The sequence below is a fragment of the Alexandromys fortis genome, unplaced genomic scaffold, assembly GCF_014885135.2.
Source record: "Alexandromys fortis isolate MF-2015 unplaced genomic scaffold, M_Fortis_MF-2015_v1.1 scaffold_249, whole genome shotgun sequence".
In the NCBI taxonomy this organism is placed as follows: Eukaryota; Metazoa; Chordata; class Mammalia; order Rodentia; family Cricetidae; genus Alexandromys; species Alexandromys fortis.
In genome coordinates this window covers 211,724-229,072 of record NW_026068129.1, presented here as the reverse complement: position 1 = coordinate 229,072, position 17,349 = coordinate 211,724, and the positions used below count along the sequence as shown (strand labels likewise).

General features: G+C 51.0%; 1 protein-coding gene and 1 long non-coding RNA gene across 3 annotated transcripts in view; one reads left to right on the top strand and one right to left on the bottom strand.

Moving 5' to 3' along the window:
• Trappc12 (trafficking protein particle complex subunit 12) overlaps positions 1-17,349 on the bottom strand; it is a 62,512-nt gene that overhangs the window by 9,815 nt on the left and 35,348 nt on the right. For both annotated transcript variants that reach the window (XM_050125919.1, XM_050125920.1), the window contains exons 6-8: positions 12,590-12,702; positions 3,140-3,212; positions 1,480-1,553 (exon numbers count right to left, since the gene is read on the bottom strand). In XM_050125919.1, the coding sequence (XP_049981876.1) occupies positions 1,480-1,553; positions 3,140-3,212; positions 12,590-12,702 (260 nt within the window). The remainder of the gene's footprint in view (positions 1-1,479; positions 1,554-3,139; positions 3,213-12,589; positions 12,703-17,349) is intronic.
• Positions 1,583-12,577, top strand: LOC126490761 (uncharacterized). Its single transcript, XR_007589243.1, has 3 exons — positions 1,583-1,766; positions 3,058-3,243; positions 3,919-12,577. It is a non-coding gene; the product is annotated as an uncharacterized lncRNA (long non-coding RNA).

The following is a 17,349-nucleotide window of genomic DNA, read 5'->3' as shown; positions in this document are numbered from 1 at the left end:
CTGAACTTTTAACTTAAATTACATCCACTATGAAATCATTTTTGAAACATGAAGTGTCCTATACTGAAGTCCGGAGTAGTGGGGTGACACAGACAGACGTTTGTGCCCGTGTTGATGGCACTATCACCGGTGCAGGAGAACAAAGGAAAGCATTTTTGTTCCGTGGTTTTCTAGCCGAGCATCTCAGAAATGCAAGCAGCTGAATGCCCGACATCAAAGCAGGGACTTCCTTCTCTGAGGATCTCCAGCTTATGGTTGGGCAACCCACTGCTGCATGCCTAACGATGCCTGGCAACCAAGACTCTGAGACTTTCAGGTGATGCTTGCCCCTGGCCACAGCAGTATTGAGGCAGAGGCTGCAGCACATGGGGGTGGGGCAGGCTCTGCAATGATGTCATGAGGGAAGAGGACGGATGAGAGCAGTGAGAGTGGCTCTATAGGCAACAGGCCCTGTGCAAACGTTAGACACAGAACTTCTGAAAACTAACGAGTTAGAAAGTAGGAAAAGGCTGTGAGAACCAGAGCTGGGAGAGATTTTAGGACACCCATCCTTCCCATGTCAAGGTCACCTACCAGAGGATGAGCCTGGCCTGTCTGTCTACACTCAATGTCGCACATCACAGAGGTGCAGAGGATGCACGCTGTCCTATAGCTGGACTGTGGCCACACACTTTTTCCTGCCCAAACCAAGGACATGGCCGCATGGAGGCGCGCATTTCTCCACTTGGTAAGGTGCCCACTGACGAATGCTCAGCCAGAGCAGGATGACCTTGGCCGTGGGAGGAGTGATGAGCTGTCTCACCATAGCTCAGAAGGTGTTAATGGCTCCGGGCGTCTGCTGCTGACAGATTCTGCGGCAGCTTTGGTGCCTGCAGCTGGCAGCAAGGCCGCCAGCTCTGTGGCAGGCCACCCGTGCCCAGGGCAGGAGGCAAGCCAGGCATGGGACGTACTTGAGATGAGAGAGAAACATGGCTGCCTGTGCTGGCAGGGCCTGTGTGGAGAATAGACACAGTGTCTGATGGCTCGGTTGGGTTCCCTGATTCACGCTGGCTCCTCGGGGAAAGTTTAGGTGACCCCCTTACAAGGGGGTCTGGTGGGAAAGCCTGCCTTCAGATGTCAAAACCATCAATCACTAAAACAAACAAAAAATGACCCTCACACTAAAGCCAGAACAAAGGACGCTTTCTGGATGCAGTTCAGAGGAAAAGGGGTGGAATGAGCAGCTTTAATTAGACCACTTAGACCTAGGTCTGCTCAATTAAATCCAGTAACATAAACCATTTTCTGTGGAATTTCAAAATGACAAGTTTGGCCCCCAAGTGTGAGTGAACTCTACTGAGCAATCTAGGTCATGCTGAACACTGCTGAGGCCCGCAGCCCACGTCCTCGTCAGGCCTGCGGGAGCACAGACTTCCCTGCAGCTTCCTGATGACACTGTCTTCTAGAGCAAGGTGCGCTACAGCTCAACTGCCCACATACCTTCATCAGGAGCAGACAGTTTGCCATGGAATACAGCACGCGGCCCAGTCGCGACCTCCACAGCTGAACAGAGGCTGCAGGGGAGAGGAGAGAGAGTGCGTGAGCATGCTTGGGCAAGCTAGGAACTGCTGCACCCTGTTTACTGATTTCACCCTCCTCCCTCCCCACAGCCTAACCCTACCAGGTTCGCCAGAATGTCTTTAATCACTGTATGGAGCATTGGAGACAGAAGATAGAAAGGGGTCAGAGTGGGCTCTCATGGGACCACCTGTACAGGTGCAGCACAGGTGAGCCCGCTCTATGCCAGAACCCTAAGCCTACGAGCATGCCTGATGCAGACATGCTGGCCAGGGTGGAGGCTGACCCATGCACACATCCCTGCTTATGTCCATTGGCTATGGAAGAGCAGGCTCTGCAGAGGTCAAGCCTTCGTGGTTGTTTTGGCCTGAAACTGACCACTTCCCCAGGCCTTTAGTCTCAGATGGGAACAATGCTGGTCTGCCTTCTTCACAGGCTTTGCTGACACCAGCAGTGAACCCCAAAGGGCTGGGTGAAAGGAAGGAGAGAAGCACCCCCGCTTGCAGACAGGACAAGGCCAGTGTCATGGCTGCCAGGCAGCAGACATGTGAACTGTAGATCTCTGCTCACTTCTGGTATCAGCCATCACCTGGTCTGAACCTTCACTGACCATTTCTTCTTAGGTCCCTTCATAGATATCTGATGTGAGTGGACAGCCACACGGAGGGGCTGTGAGGTCATCAGGAGTACGGGCTGAGTTGGGGACTATGCTGCTTGCATCAACGAGGGCAAGCCGACACATTCATGCCTCTGGGTTTCAGCCTTGTTACCAACAGGCTATATCCATGTAAATGCACTCATACACATCCCAAATCACATGCGCACATACCACATATCACCTACACGGCACACAAACACACAAACACCTACACGGCACACAAACACACATGGCCCTTCAACCCCAGGGAGTCATAAACCTTTTCAAAGGAACTGGCTCTTTGCTAGCATGCTCAGCAGTAGGAACATGCACACAAGTTCACGTATTGAGGATATAACCTAAAGTCACATGTTGATGTATTTGAAGTGGGGGTCTTTGGGAGGGCACTGGGAAAGTCCTGAGGCGAGGCCTTACCAATGGCATTGTTGGTTTAAAAAGAGTCATGTGATGGTTACTTCCTGCTACAATGCTGCAGACCGTGCTACAGGCCAGTATCGACTCATGCATGTCCCAGACTCCAGAACTGCGAGCCTAATACAATTTTCTTCCTTATAAATGAACCAGATTTGGGTGTTTCATTATAGCAGAAGGAAACGGCGGGGATACGACCTTCTCAGAGGCAGATCTGCCCATGCAGTCCACCATGTGTCCATAGGTGATTTCTAAGACACCATGAAAGATCAGGATGCTCAGCCACTGACCATACACTATGGCTCCCTCCTGCCCTGAGAATCTCTCTAGGCAAATGGGAAGTCCCTAGGGCACCAATGGCTGGGTGGGGCCATTCTCAGAACCCTCTTATATTTTGGGTTAAACCTGTATTCTCCCCCTCATCTACCCAGGGTCCTTCTACAGCACAGCGAGGCCCACCTGTAGGGTCGAGTCTCACACACCCGAGAGTGTGAACAGAAGGGGACTGCTCACCTTGTCTGCTCTCCTGGGTGACATTGCTCAGGCCACCGTCTTCAGCTAAGCCTTGCTCCAAGTTGGCCAGGATCTGCAGTCATTTCAAACAAGGAAACGAAACTGTGAGTAGGTTTGTCCACAGTGTCATTGTATTTCCTGGACACAGCACACTTCTCTGGGTGGAAACCGACCACTAAGGAACGTTTTTTGCACAGATGTGTCCTTTGCACCACGACAACTACCAGTTACTTGGAGCTGAAGAGAGAAGGGCAGGACCCTCACTCTGGTGGGAGGTGGAGTTTGGGCTGATGAGACTTGTAAAGCTTTCTCAGACGTGAGCACAGTGGGTGTTCCGTTTTTCTTTTCATGGAAAGCATCAGATGTGTTACACATGAGGGTAATTAACTTCTGTGGGAGCATCAACTCCCTTCCTCTGGGCACCGCCAGGCCTACAGCTTTTCCTACAACACTCGCGAAATTCCATGAAGATGGCACTTTTCCCCCCTCCCCGAGGCAGGGTTTCTCTGTGTAGCCCTGGCTGTCCTGGGACTTGCTTTGTAGATCAGGCTGGCCTGGAACTCACAGGGATCGGCCTGCCTCTGCCTCCTGGGTGCTGGGACTAAAGGTGTGCACCCCTACCACCCGACACACAGTTGTTATTGTTTGGTTAAAACCTTTGCATTGTTTCTTCTGCATTTGGGTTTCCCAGAAAAAAAAAGTCACCATGGCCCCTGTGGCTTGGGAAGAGGGTTTACTATTGTCATTACTTTATTTATTATTATTATATCCTGGGGCAGGATGAGAAGACTACGTGTGTGAAAAAGTGGGGACAATGTTAATGGAAAAGGCTCTCCTGCATCTGTCTGCTCTGTGGAAAACCTGTCTTCCTCTCGCCACCTGCTGGGTGACGTTATCCCCGTGGCTACCCCCCAGGAGGCAGGTAGGCAGTGGAGGACAGCACTGAGTGTCCTCTCAACACCTACCTATGCCACACTGGTATTATCCTTTGTAAAGTCAGTAGTTTGTATAACCAAGAGAGTAATTAGCTCTGGACTGTGACTTGAGACACATGTGAGGCTCAAGACTGTCCTTTGAGAGATTCAGGACACAGACCTTGGAGGGAAGTAAGCCAGTGCCAACTATGTCAAATGACATTTCCCAGCTAATCTGCTAATCTGACAGAGAAGGAACTCTTAAATCCCCTCAGGCTGGAGTGGAGGGAGCCTGGGAAGAAAGAGAAGGGATGAGGGACAGCAGAGGGCACCAGCATTCAGGATCCAGTCTGAGAGCGCAGTGAACTAGGACAAAGGCTGGATCTGCATCACGAAAAAGCCGCAGGCAGCAGGACAGTGGACAGTTCTCGGGCTATGAGGGGTGTGGAGAGGTCCGTGTGCACAACTCTGTGTTCTAGGACCACTGCACCACCCACCCCGGAACACACCTGGATCTCTGTACTGGCCGTTCAGGCCTGGGGGAAGGCTGCCTCCATGGAGCCCTGCACATCTCAGCTACCTCCCATGGGAGGGTGGAGGCTGCCTGCTGTTCTGGCTCTGCAGAAGGGGCGCTTCAGAGGGGCAGCAGCATGCACTGCAATGTGAGAGGCAGCACAGACAGAAGCTACTGGCAATGGAGGTGGCAGAGGCGGGGCTCTCCCGGTTTTGTGACAGTCTGGGGAATCTTCTTTTCCAACAGGCTCACTGGCTAATGCTCACGTCCCAAGCTGGTGGCCCTACTGTGAGGTTCTACAGAGCTCAGGAAGTAGGACTTAGCTGGTAGAGGTAGGTACTGGGGAAAGGTCCTTGGGACCATGTGGTCCCCAGCCAGATACAAAGGGAACAGCTTGTGCCATGCAGTCTTCCTGTGATGCTATGCTGGGGCACATGGGTCAAGTGACGAGCCTGAACCCTCTGAAAACCATGAATCAAAACAAACATTTTCCCTCCCTTCAGTGTTCTTGCTGGGTTTGGGTCGCAGCATTTCTAAGACAAGTAATTAGCATAGCAATTAGCTACACACGGGGGAGGGGGAGGGAGGAGGAGGAGAAGGGGGACTGGAGCAGGTTACAGCCGCTCTCACCTCCTGTGGGTCTGGCGAGTGGGACTGCTCCAGGGTCTGCAGTGTCCCAGGCCACTAAGGGGCTTGAGTATCGGTGGGAAGGTTCTGACTGCAGACATGAGAGGTTTCTGAGCCTCAGGGGCCATGTCTGCACCACTTAGGAGATGCGGGTACTGCAGGGAAAGGTTGACCTTGTGACCCCCCACCCACAGGTCTGTGTTGTCCCAGATGCAGAACAAGTATCATCAACTGGATCCCTCCCAGCAGGCGCAATGCACCACACTGTTTTGGAACATGCTCTGAAGGCAGAGGTCCCTGGGAAAGCGTGGGCGGCAGAATGGTATCAACTGGCATTTCTACTGAATTTGAGTAGATAAACCTGAAGGTGAGAGATTTCTTTCGGTTTTATCAAATGTAAATCAAGAGTACATTGTGGCCACGGCCCAGAGTAGCCACCTAGTCTGGGTGAGACAGGATCTAAAGCTGTGCAGGCCCATTTTCTTCTTCACCCTGAAGCCCCATCTTCCTCTCTCCTGTCCCTCCCCACACCCATAATCACCAAGGACTGGTGTTGATGCTGTGAACGACATAGCCCAATATAAGCTGCGGGGAGGTCCAGCCAAGGGTGCTGGCAAGCAGTGCCACAGGAGTGGACTCTCTTCTAATCCAGGGCAGAGCTCTCCAAAAGGAGACAGAAGCTATGGCCCCAGGTTAGTATGATAGCTTACTCTGTAATGAAAAAAGGGAGGGGAGGGCCTTTATTCCCCTCCCTCAAAACAGGTCTTACAATATGGCCCAGGCTGGTTTTGAGCTTACGGGGTCCTCTTCCCTCAGCTACCCAAGTAGTTAGGATTTTGTTGCTTGTGCGCTCTCCCTGGTCCAGTTCTGGTCTAACACCTTGTAAAGAGTTAATGGCTTAGAAGACTCTTCAAGGCCAGAGCAGTCCTCAGCTGAGGTCCTGCTGGCATATGGTTGGAAACTGTGGGACAAGCCCAAAAAAGGAGGTCCCTTGGGTGCCATGTGCAGAAGATGGGGGCAGAACAGCTCCAGGAGGGGTGGGAGCGGCTGCGTTTGGGTATCTGGGTGTCATCTTGGCCATGTGGGCAAGTCTAGGCTCTACCATCCTTCAGAGATCCAGCCCTGGGTCTGTAATCTGCCACTGCAGAGACAAGGGGCTTGCAGCCTGGAAGCCAGTGACAGACAGACAGGAGTGCCCCTGGTGATGGGAACTGAGAAAGCAGAGGACAGAGCTCAGCCGGAGGATGGTGCCATGACAGGCTGGAGCAGCTGGAGGTCTGAGCTCAGAAAAGGGGGACGCACTCCTCTATCTGTGGTTGGCAAGAGAAAGTAGAGTTGGTAGGGCCAAGGGATAGCCGGTCTGAGGTGAAGCAGGATGGCCTCTGCACTGAGATCTTTGAGATGTTTGGATGATCACCTTGGAGCATCCTGTGGCCTTGAGAAGTGTAAGCAGTCAATCATCTGTAGGAAGGGGCAAGGGAAGAGACGGGTGGGCTGTGGCTCTCAAAGTCCCCATAAAAGATGAGGAGGATCGGAGGCAGAGTGACCACACAGGACCAGGTGCTGCACAGAACAGAGTGACCACACAGGGCCAGGCGCTGCACAGAACAGTGACCACACAGGGACAGGCACTGCACAGAACAGTGACCACACAGGACCAGGCGCTGCACACAGTGGAGTACACACAAAGGAGAATGTGCGTGTGTCCACGTGGATGCGTGGGGCGTCTGGGCAGAAGGGGTGCACACCGCACTCTTGCCTCAAGAAGCTGTGTGTAGACTACAGGGAATCCGTTCTACAGATGGACACTGTCAGTTCAGAACGCAAACGGTTCCTTTTCCACCAGCCCTCCATGTCCTCGCGCACAGCGAGGCACAGTCACAGCGGTGACACTGGACACAGTGAGATGTGGCTTCAGGTTCAGGATGACTTAAGCTTATCATCTCTAATCTCTATTTCCCTATCTGGAAGCCCCAACACATTTTTTCTCATCTGCATTACAGAGTATGGGGCTCCATGGAGAATGCACTTCCAGGGTTTTGTAAACTTCATAAATGCCAAGGGAAAATTAATTACATGAAGCCATAACAAAAAAATTAAAAAAAAAAATAAAAACTGTTCCATTGCCTCATTTTTCCTGTGGTCTTTTTTTTGACAGTTTGTGATCTGGGAGCAATGAGGCTAACCCTTGCTGACTGCTGAATAATAAGTGGGTCTCTGCCACTTCTGGGAGCTGTCTCAGCAGGCTGCCTGAGATGCTGGGGAGGACACTGAGGCCTGTGGGTGTGGCTTCTCCAGACACCTGACCCTAGGCTGGCTCCTTCCACCAGGAACTGTCAGGGAGAAGAAATGGAGGACAGGGTTCCCCTAAAGCATGCCCAGAACCTATTCATCCTTAAGAATGGCAGATTCCAGCCGACTTGCCGAGGTATAATACTTAAACCAAGGGCCACCTTCTCACTTCAGGGCACACGGTTCAAAGGCTGGATAAACAGAACTGGGTAGAGGTGACACTGGGCCCCCAAGGTGATTCTGGGGTTCTTCCTGCTTTTTGGGTAGGGAGTCAGGTGCTGCATGAGGACATGCAAGCAAGGAATGGGGGGCCTCTCATGAACGAACAGTAGCCCTTGACAGGTGTGGGGGAGCAAGCTGGCAGCGCACTCCAGGCTGGAGCTACTACTGTCCTGGAGGTGGTCCAGACAGAAAACCTGACCGAGTTGTTACTGCCTCACAGAGCAGGCTGGAATGGAGTGACAGTCCCAGTTCTGAAAGACAAGAGCCACCACCAACAGATCCCCCCGATGACCTTCAAAGGACTGAAGCTCTCCCTGAAGTAGGGAATGTTTTTGGTGGCAATCTAAAGCAATAAATGGTGAACCCTGAGACTCTGGCCCCAGGTGATACCCAGCGGCCCACAGCCACAGAGCACCCGGGCTGCTGCTATGGGTCACAGTGGTTAAAGAAGGTCCCTTTTCTGATTTTATCACTGGCGTCTCGGAGTGGCTTCCCAGGATGGTCCCTGCCCTAATTCCATGATCACAACCATTGGGAAAAGCAAGAGTGGGAGTCCTTTACAGAACCTGAAGACACAGCCACCAACTGAACAGTGCAGGCGGAGATGCCCAGAACGACAACCTTGTTATGAAGGAGTGACATGGGGGGGGGGGCAGGACGGACACTCTGGTTTGCCTGTCCTCTCCATCTTTCCCCTCAATTCATTTACTTTTGCCTCCTCTGCGCATCTGATCTCTCCTCTTTTGCAGACTCAGTAAGGCCCCCTGTTCTCCTTAGTTCATATGAACCAACTCACAGAGAAGTAACTGTCGTGACCCGGGGAGCAAATGCAGACGCTGGCCTCAGATCAAGATGCAGGAGAACACTTATGAGGAAAAGGCCTCTGGAGAGAGGGCCTTCGCCCAGTATGGCCCTCTCTTTGCAGCCCAGATCCACCTCCCTTATAGCCTGTCCCACCCATTGTACATCTAAAGAGTCTGGCCTCCTTCACCGCTGACCCTGAGTAAGCTTGTTTCCTTAAAGAAGTTTCTGTCTCCTGTATTTTCAGTAGAGTGGTAATGTATCACAATTCTACAGCCAAAGGGAATGGAGCCTGTCTGCCCCAAAGGTACCATGCTCCTGTAGCTCTGCCCACCCACAGAGGAGTGGACAGAGCACATGTGGCATCTTCACACAGCTGAGTGGCATTCAGGAGTGAATGGAATTCAGTCACCTGCAGCAACAGCAAGAAAACTGGAGGGCAGCAGCATGGCCTGCTTGCTCCCCAGGTGGGAGTCAGGAGGACCTGAGCGTACAGGTGTCAGAGGTGGGCAAAGGGTTGATAAAGGAGGCGGCATTTGCATGGAAATACAGCGCCCGAACCCATCAACAGGTGCAATTAACCCACTAATGGAAAATTAAAGGAAGTGCTTTAAGCCACAGAGTAATTTGCCAGGCAGCAGCTGATCACAAGCGTGCAGCTGAGTCAAGGTTACCTTGCGCTGACTTCAATTTAGGGCTTCCCAGGAGGGGCAGTGAGCCGAAACACTCCGGAATTTCAGCTCATTCGATCTGCATGTCATGAAATGCATCCCTCGCTGGGGTCCCACGAGCTCACCACTGCAGTCAGCTTCAGTTGTGGGAAGAGGCAACTGAGGGGGCAGGCGGCAGGAGGAAGCAGGAGGATGGGGGAGAGGCATCCTCACTTGGCTGCGTCTCTGATAAGGAGGCTCGGTAAAGCAGAGGGGCTCTTCCAGATCCCCTGCACACATTCTGGACTAATCTGGATAACAGACTCTGTTCCCCAATGCAACAACTACCACTAAGCACCCACAGCTTAGGAAAGCTGTGCATCCCAGGGCCATGATGCCTGAGTGACTCTGGCACCCTGCCTGAATCCGTCTACAGCTACTACCACTTGCCTGCCACAGTATTTAAGATGGCAACCTGTAACCTATATAAACGGATCCAGCTCCCTGCTTTGAGTTTTACAGTTAAGAGGGAAGCCTTCCTGCCTTTATCAATGGCACCGGTGGGCCCTCTAGAACATAGGCTTCCTGGAGGGGAGAGGGTTTTCAGGGTGTTCCTGTTGAATTATTCCACATCTCCACTGCTCCAGCACCGAGTGCTCACTAGTCCAGGTCACAAGCCACATCGCTCAGCACACAGACCAGGCCAGGTCCGGATGAACAGCTGGATGCTTCCACCCAGTCGGTGTGACTCCAGAACGCTCTCACAAAGCCTCTAGGACCTTAACGCCTTAAAAAAGGGGGAGGAGTGCTTTTCTTTCCACTTATATCAGGTTGAGGGGATGTAGGACAGAAAGGCAAAGAGGGTTGAATGAAAGACATTTCCTAGCTGGAAAGTCTGCTTTTCTCTAGGTTCCCATGTGCCCTTCACAGTCTTGGGGCCCATGCCTGGTCTATCAAGATTCCACCCTGGTGGAGTGCCCAGTGGCTTTATTATTCACGCCCTGGGATTTGTAATGGTGGCATTCAGAGGTTTCTGGAGTACATTTGCACTGTGAGCGCCACCAGGGCAGTGAAACTGCAAACCCACACAGAGGGAGGCATGGGTCCTTCACTGAGGGTAATTTGCTCTGGGCAGGAATGGGGCTGGCCAAGTGTGAGGCCTGGAAGGCAGGGAGTGTGGCTGTAGCCCAGATGGACGAAGTGGTCCTTGCCCATTCTTTCTGGCTGTTTATCTGCTTGCCGAGTGCCCCATCTCCTCTGAGTACGTCACAATTAATCTGCTGTCTGCCGAAAGGCAGAAAAGTGGAGCAAGGAAAGCATCTGCCCTGGGGAGCGCCAGCAGCAGGCAGCGTCAGACGCCATCAGGGTGCTGACAGCTGGCCTGCCCGAGCCCAGTGAGAGGACAGTGGTGGCTGTTGTCCTGCATTTCTAACCGTGTCTACTGTAAAGCAGCAAACCCAAGTGCGCCCATCTGTCAGAAACCCCTTTTAGCAAAGACGCCAACCCTTCCTGGAACAGAGCTCTCACGCTGTCTTGTGAGCCATCAGTAGAGAAGCGGGCCACATCACATCCCACGCGATTCCTTTTCAGAGCGCAGGAGACAGAGCCTCATCTGCTGCCTACTCCAGCTGCAGCTCAGGAAGCCTTTCCACCTGGCACCCCAAAGCCAAATATACCTGGGGTTTTGGGGAGGGGGTGGCTCATCTGTATTGGCAAATGAAATTAACCCCAGGCTAATTGGACTTCAGTGTTTATGGATTACACCTATTTATGCAAACGGCTTTTAGGAATGTCTCTATTGAGTTCTTTCCCAATTGGCTTGCAAAGCTCTGGTGACACCCGGAGGCACAGACAGCCTGCAGAACCAGAAAGAGAGGCGTAGAAAGCAGAAGATAGACATCTGTCTGCAGACAGTGACAGCCATAAAATTCTGAGTCACAGCAGCATGGCACATTTGATTCCACTTAAACCAAACACGTGAGTTCACCAAACGACTCAAAGACAATAGACAAAACCAACATGGGACTCCTTTGTGGAAAGTAATGTCCTGATAAAACTGGATGCCACTTAAGAACATGGCCCTGACAGGCACATCTGAGCACACACAGACTCCGTCCATTCCTTGGTGTGTATTCCACACAGGAAGAACTCATCGGGCAAACTGGATTACAGATGCTCAGAATGAGGTAACGAGGACGACTCCCCTCTCTGCCTTGGTGACCAGGCTGTCAAGCTTCATGGCAAACCTGCTGAGTATCTCACTAGTCCCAAGTCTGGGGTTTTGCTATGTAGCCAAGGCTGGTTTTGATGCAATCCTCCTGCCTAGCTTCTTCCTTCCCAGGTCCTTTCCTGAGTAACGGCAAGTGCAGGTGTGTGTCACCATGCCTGCTTTGATTGTGCTTACGATAGAAGATGAGTTACCGCGAGAAGAGCTGGTTACATGTAAGCGAGCAAGCAGGTCTGGCTTTTGTAATTTTTTTGGGTAGTGTTTTCACACCCAGTCTGGCTAAGAACTTGTGCTTTGTCCACTCAGCCTCCTGAGTCCTGGGATTACGTGTGCCACCATGCCTAGCTCTACCTTCTATGTGACGGCATGGCCAGTGAAGTGGATACACAGTCAAGGGTGCCAGGTGCCTGAATCCCTGTCCCACTCGAGTAAGGGTCTCTGCACAAGCTGGCAGGCTCTCACCCCTCCTGCACTCTGCAGGGAGACTAACGTCATGACCCGGGACACCACAGTACTTTTATGAGAAAAGTCAGGAGGTGAAAAGAGGCTTAACAAATATTACTATACTTTTCTCAGAAACTATACCATGCTGCCATTCCTACCAGGTCCTACCAGAAACACTGTGAGGAGGGCTGGACAGCAACGCCACTCTTAACCCGAGGTGAGGCTTCTGAGGGAGGGGTTTCCCACAATGTGTGGATGGCAAAGCTGCCGAGCTTCACACTTCTCCAGAGAGAAAACCAATTGGAAATGACAGTTTGAGGTCCTGTGATTCAAAAATTACTTTGTAGTTGGACACAATTAGACAAGTATCCACAGCCTTCTGGCCTTTGGCATTGGTCCAGGGAATGATGGCTGTCACCTCCCAGGGTCATTCTGAAGATCCCACACGGTTACAGTGCTCTGCTTGGCACAGGAGTGGCCTGGCTCACTCTCAGGGAGGCTGATAGTGCTCACCTGTGTGGTCTCCAATGAAAAATGTGTCCGCTGTGAACTAAGGAAAGGGATTTCAGGACGCGGACTCTGCCCCAAATCACCCTCGAGTCCCCCCAATCACTTTAGGCATGAATACCACGGCCATGCTATTCCAGGACCTCGTGTGTGCGGAAGAAGTGAGACAGTGAGACGGTCTCCCTGGGGACAGGTGGAGAACGACATGTTCTGAGCGCTGAGACGAAACGGGTTAAACACCGTGACAGTTACCTTACTGCAGACCGTCTTGACCCTATGTAGTCGGTCCAAGGACTCCTGTGGGTTCTCCAGATACTGCTGCAGTTCTGCATGCAGAATGCGCATCGAAAAGGGGACCATAGAACCTAGAGCAGAAATCAGAAATGAGTTAATGAGCTTGCTGTGAATGTGTGTGTTTTCTGACTACATAAAGGAAGCATTGGAAGGTATCTGAGTTATGGTTTCTATCGCTATAATAAAATGCTATGACCAAAAGTAACCTGGGGAATAAAGGGTTTATTTCATCTTACAGCTTAGAGTTCAGCATCCAGAATAACCACGGCAGGAACCTGGAGGCTGTGGAAGAGCTGACCCTATTGACAGGGGGTGCAGGTGAACTGCTCCAAGAATGTGAGCACGGGAGATCCAGCTCTGCCCCTCATTTGCCAGATGGTGGTGTGGTGGGGAAGAGATGCCCACTCTCTGCTCCCACCTCTTGCTGCCTGGGGCAGGTGGGAGAGCTGGCTCCGAAGTCACAAGAGCACGAGAGCTGTCCCTGCCCCTCACCAGCTGCAGCACTTGGGAGAGTGGCCCCTACACCTCACCTGGGCAACACAGTCTAGCTGGCCCTGATGGTGTAGGTGTGGGAGAGCTGACCCTGAGGGTGTGAAAGCAGGAAAACCAGCCCCACCCCTTGCTCATGGCTGCAAGGAGTGAACTAGCAAGAGCAATGCTGGAAAGCTCACTCTGGTGGTGAAGACAGGAGAGCTGGTGGGCTGGCCAACCCTGCAACTATCCAGTCCCAGAACCAGGCCCACCCCAACATCCATCCCATCTACTATCTGCTGGAGCTGCAGGATCTCCAGGACACCGGGCAACAACAGGATATTTAAGAGGAGTCCCAGTGAGGGCCCAGTAATGATGGGGTAGCAGAAACCAGAGGTCTCGAACCAGACCAATGACTCTTTGCAACGAACACTTGCACATAAAGATATATCGACAAAAGGGTTACTGCGTGACTCACTGTCACACTGCAGCTTCCATGATGGGATTTTTTCCTTTCCTTTCTTTTTCCCTTAAGTTTCATTTTATTTTATTACTTTTTTTTTGGGGGGGGGAAGGTTGCAAGGGCAGAGGGTTGTTATGAAGAGACAGGAAATGATGGGACCGAGATTCATAATTCAAATGCATAATGTGGAAGACACACAGAATAAATAAAGAGAAAGTTAAAAAAAAAAAGAGTGCTGCTTACTGGCTTGTCTCTCACACCTGCTCCCTCTGATTCTTATGCCATCCAGGATCGCCTGGACAGGGGTGGTACTGGCCCCAGTGAGCTGGGTCCTCACACATCAAGCATCCATCAAGAAGATGCCTCACAGACTTGCCCACGGGCCAATATGGTAGGAACATTTTCTCAACTAAGGTTCCCTCTTCTCCAAGTGACTATACTGACAAAACACTAGCCAGCACACAGCGGGGCTCCAGTGGAAGCAAGGACGAAAGCCCCTTATTGTTGGTCCAGCTGTACAATACAAGCGGATCTTCTCTGGTAAGCCTCACCAAGGCATATCCAGCCTTTTACCAAAGGAGACCACTACTGCCATAGCCCTGCAGCAACCACGAGGATGGTCACGAATGAATTCAGTAACAGATACCCAATGACCACCACCGAGAGCCATGACATAGTACTTTACTGCAGCAGGCCGAACAGAGGGTGGGCGTGGTGGTTTGAATAAGAATGGTGCCCTCTGTGAGTTCGAGGCTAGCCTGGCCTACATAGTGAATTCCAGGACAGCTGGGACAGCTATACACAGAAACCATATCTCAAAAAACCAAACAACAACAACAAAGAATGGCCCCTGTAGGCTCATATATTTGAATGTTTAGTCACCAGGGAGTGGAATTGTTTTAAATGATTACAAGAATTAGGAGACATGGCCTCGTAGAAGGAAGTGTATCATTTACTGGGGGTAGACTTTGACATTTCAAAAACCCAAGCAGGCCCAGTCTCTCACTTTCTGCCTGTGGATCAGGGTACAGAACTCAGCTACTGCTTCCGCACCTACCCAATACAGCCACACTCCTCTCCATGGTGACAATGGAAACTAGACAGGCCCCCAGTTAAATAAGAGCTGACTTGACCATGCTGTCTCTTCACAGCAGTAGAGAACTGACTAAGACAGGGGTTAGCTTGGGCTTCCTGGCACAGAAGGCTACAGACAAAGCAACCGGCTCTGGAGGCACAGAGACCTGTGCATCCCGGACCCATAGAACAGGGCTCTGGAGGTTCCTGACAATGCCAGAGATGGGGCAGATAGCTCAGTGAGGACACTTCTCCATCCCGGGCCCAGAGATGAGGCTCCCACTAGCTTCTGTGTTATGCCTTTCTCAGATATGCCTGGAACAAAGTCAAGCTGAAGCAAGAAAAGGCTTCCTTCCAGTTTATGGGCCTGCACAGAGGAAGAGGCCTCTCCAGGTTCAAGTTGCCAATCAGGAGAAAAACATGTGGCCTCAGTGAAAGGAAAATGATGGGAACTAAACAGGAGAAGTAGGAGGTTCTAGAACTGAGACAGGAAGAGAGCAGCTGGAAATACCGCCTGTCAGTTCTACTGCAGGATTTGATGCACAGGTTCCTCAGTAAGTTTTACGAGCCAAGTAGAGGCCAGGCTCTGGACACAGCACATGACAGATGTGGCCATCAAGCAAACCTCATGCCTCTTCAAGTACAAGCACACAGAAACTGTGCCAGACCGAGCTTAAAGAAAGGCACCAACAACGCCTCTACCGTGACTCCCTGAACTGCCTACTTTTCTATTGCTGTGGTAAAAACACCATGACCACGGCAGCCTACAGAAGGAAGGGTGTATTTGGGCTTATACTTCCAGAAAAAAAAAAAGAGTTCATCATGGCAGCAAGCAGCAGGCATGGTGGCAGGAATAGAAACCGGAGAGCTCACATCTTGAACCACAAGCAGGAAGCAGACAGCAAACTGGCGATAGCATTTGTCTTTAAACTCTCAAATCCCGCCACCAGTGGCACCCTTCCTCCTAAAAGCATCATTACCAGGGGACCAAGTATTCAAATACCCCAGATAAGGGACATTTATCATTCAAATCACCACACTGCCCCAGTCTGGCTGAGCTGGCCTGTCTAAGCTGCTAGGAATTGCAGTGTGGTTACCAAGTACAACAAAGCATGCCAGGTTTGTATACCTATGCCTGCCTCTTCTCTCCTACAGGGAGACATCTTGCTAGCAGGGAAGGCCAATCAAAATCTGTAAGACACAATTCCTAGTGAACCTGTTTTTTTTTTTTTTTTTTTTTTTTTTTAGTTGTGATTTACCCAAATTTAGGTTGATATGGTAGTTTAAATGTTTTCCTTTATAAGAGTTGCTGTGGTCATGGTGTGTCTTCACAGCAATAGAAACCCTAACTAACACAGTTGGCATGAACACTGTAGTATTCTCACTAATTGCTCAGAAAACATTAAATGAAAACAACACTTCAGAGTTTATTTCAGACAGTCCCCTGTAGTGAGGAGGCCTACACTGCAGATCCTCTAGTGCTGAAGATCTATCCCACCATCATGGAAAGTCAAGAGGAATGTGCTAGAAACCTGCCAGGCCTTGGCATGTACTAAGAAGTGAAAGCAGAGAGCCATATCAGTGTGACCTCTGCAGGTGTCACTGCTGTTCTCAGAGGATGCGACTCTTGGCAGCATGTGGCAGAGGCACAACTGGACTTGCTTGCCACGTGCATGGTTGCCACTGGCAACAGAGAGCATGTCAAGAAGATCCCATAGTACCCAGTCTTGGCCTTCCTTTTCCATTCTTGTTACAGGGACACTTGGCTGGATTCACCACTCCATCAGGTGCCCCCTGAACACCCTCTCCTCTCCTCTGCCTCTCCTGGTATCCTCCTCCCCCATCTCCAGGTACTGGCAGCTGATGGGGACACTGTGCACTCCATTCGTCTCCTTGAGATGCTCCATGCCAGATACACTGCAGCGTGTCAGTGTCTCGAAGGACACAACACACTGCCAACCTTCTGTGGTCATCTTCCACCCAACCCTGCATTTGTTCACATGCTACATTTATACATACACAAAAAAATCCTAGACCAAAAGTGGTTATTCAATCAAAGTTTCTAGATGGAGGCAGGATGATGATAAGCACGGACTAGCTGCAGCTTACTGGCTTTTCAACTGGAGCAAGTGTTGGGGCAAAATCAAGCCTTCACTTGGGTGGGAGAGTGGTAAGCAATGAAACCTCAGGGTGAATTTTCATGTCTTCAATAGTTTGTTCTAATGCAAAAATTAGTGAGAATGATGAATAGCCAACAGGGTCCTCCTCCAGCTGTGGGAAGCTGGAAGAGGGCATCTTCCTCCTCTAGCTGTGGGAAGCAGAAAGAGGGCATTCTTCCTCCTCTAGAAGCGGGAAGCAGGAAGAGGGCATTCTTCCTTGGTGTTCTGAAGTTCAGGCAGAATAATGTGAACTATAAATTTAAATCTAACTTCAGCACAACATGTTAGCTGTGGGAAGTGAACTGATCTTGCAGTAAAAAATAAAATCCCAGATGTTTGCAATATTATGCTGCACACTTAATTCTGAGCTGCTATGTCAGATTCGTGTGGATATAAAAGTGTGGATATAAAATTTTGCTTGAGAGTGAGACCTGCGAGCTGCAGATGTTGGGGGGAGCTGAGCTGAACAAGACTGAAGACCAGGTGAGAATTTAGAGGAGCAGACAGTTTTGGGAGGACAGAAACTTAGCTCTCAGTTAATTCAAGAGTCA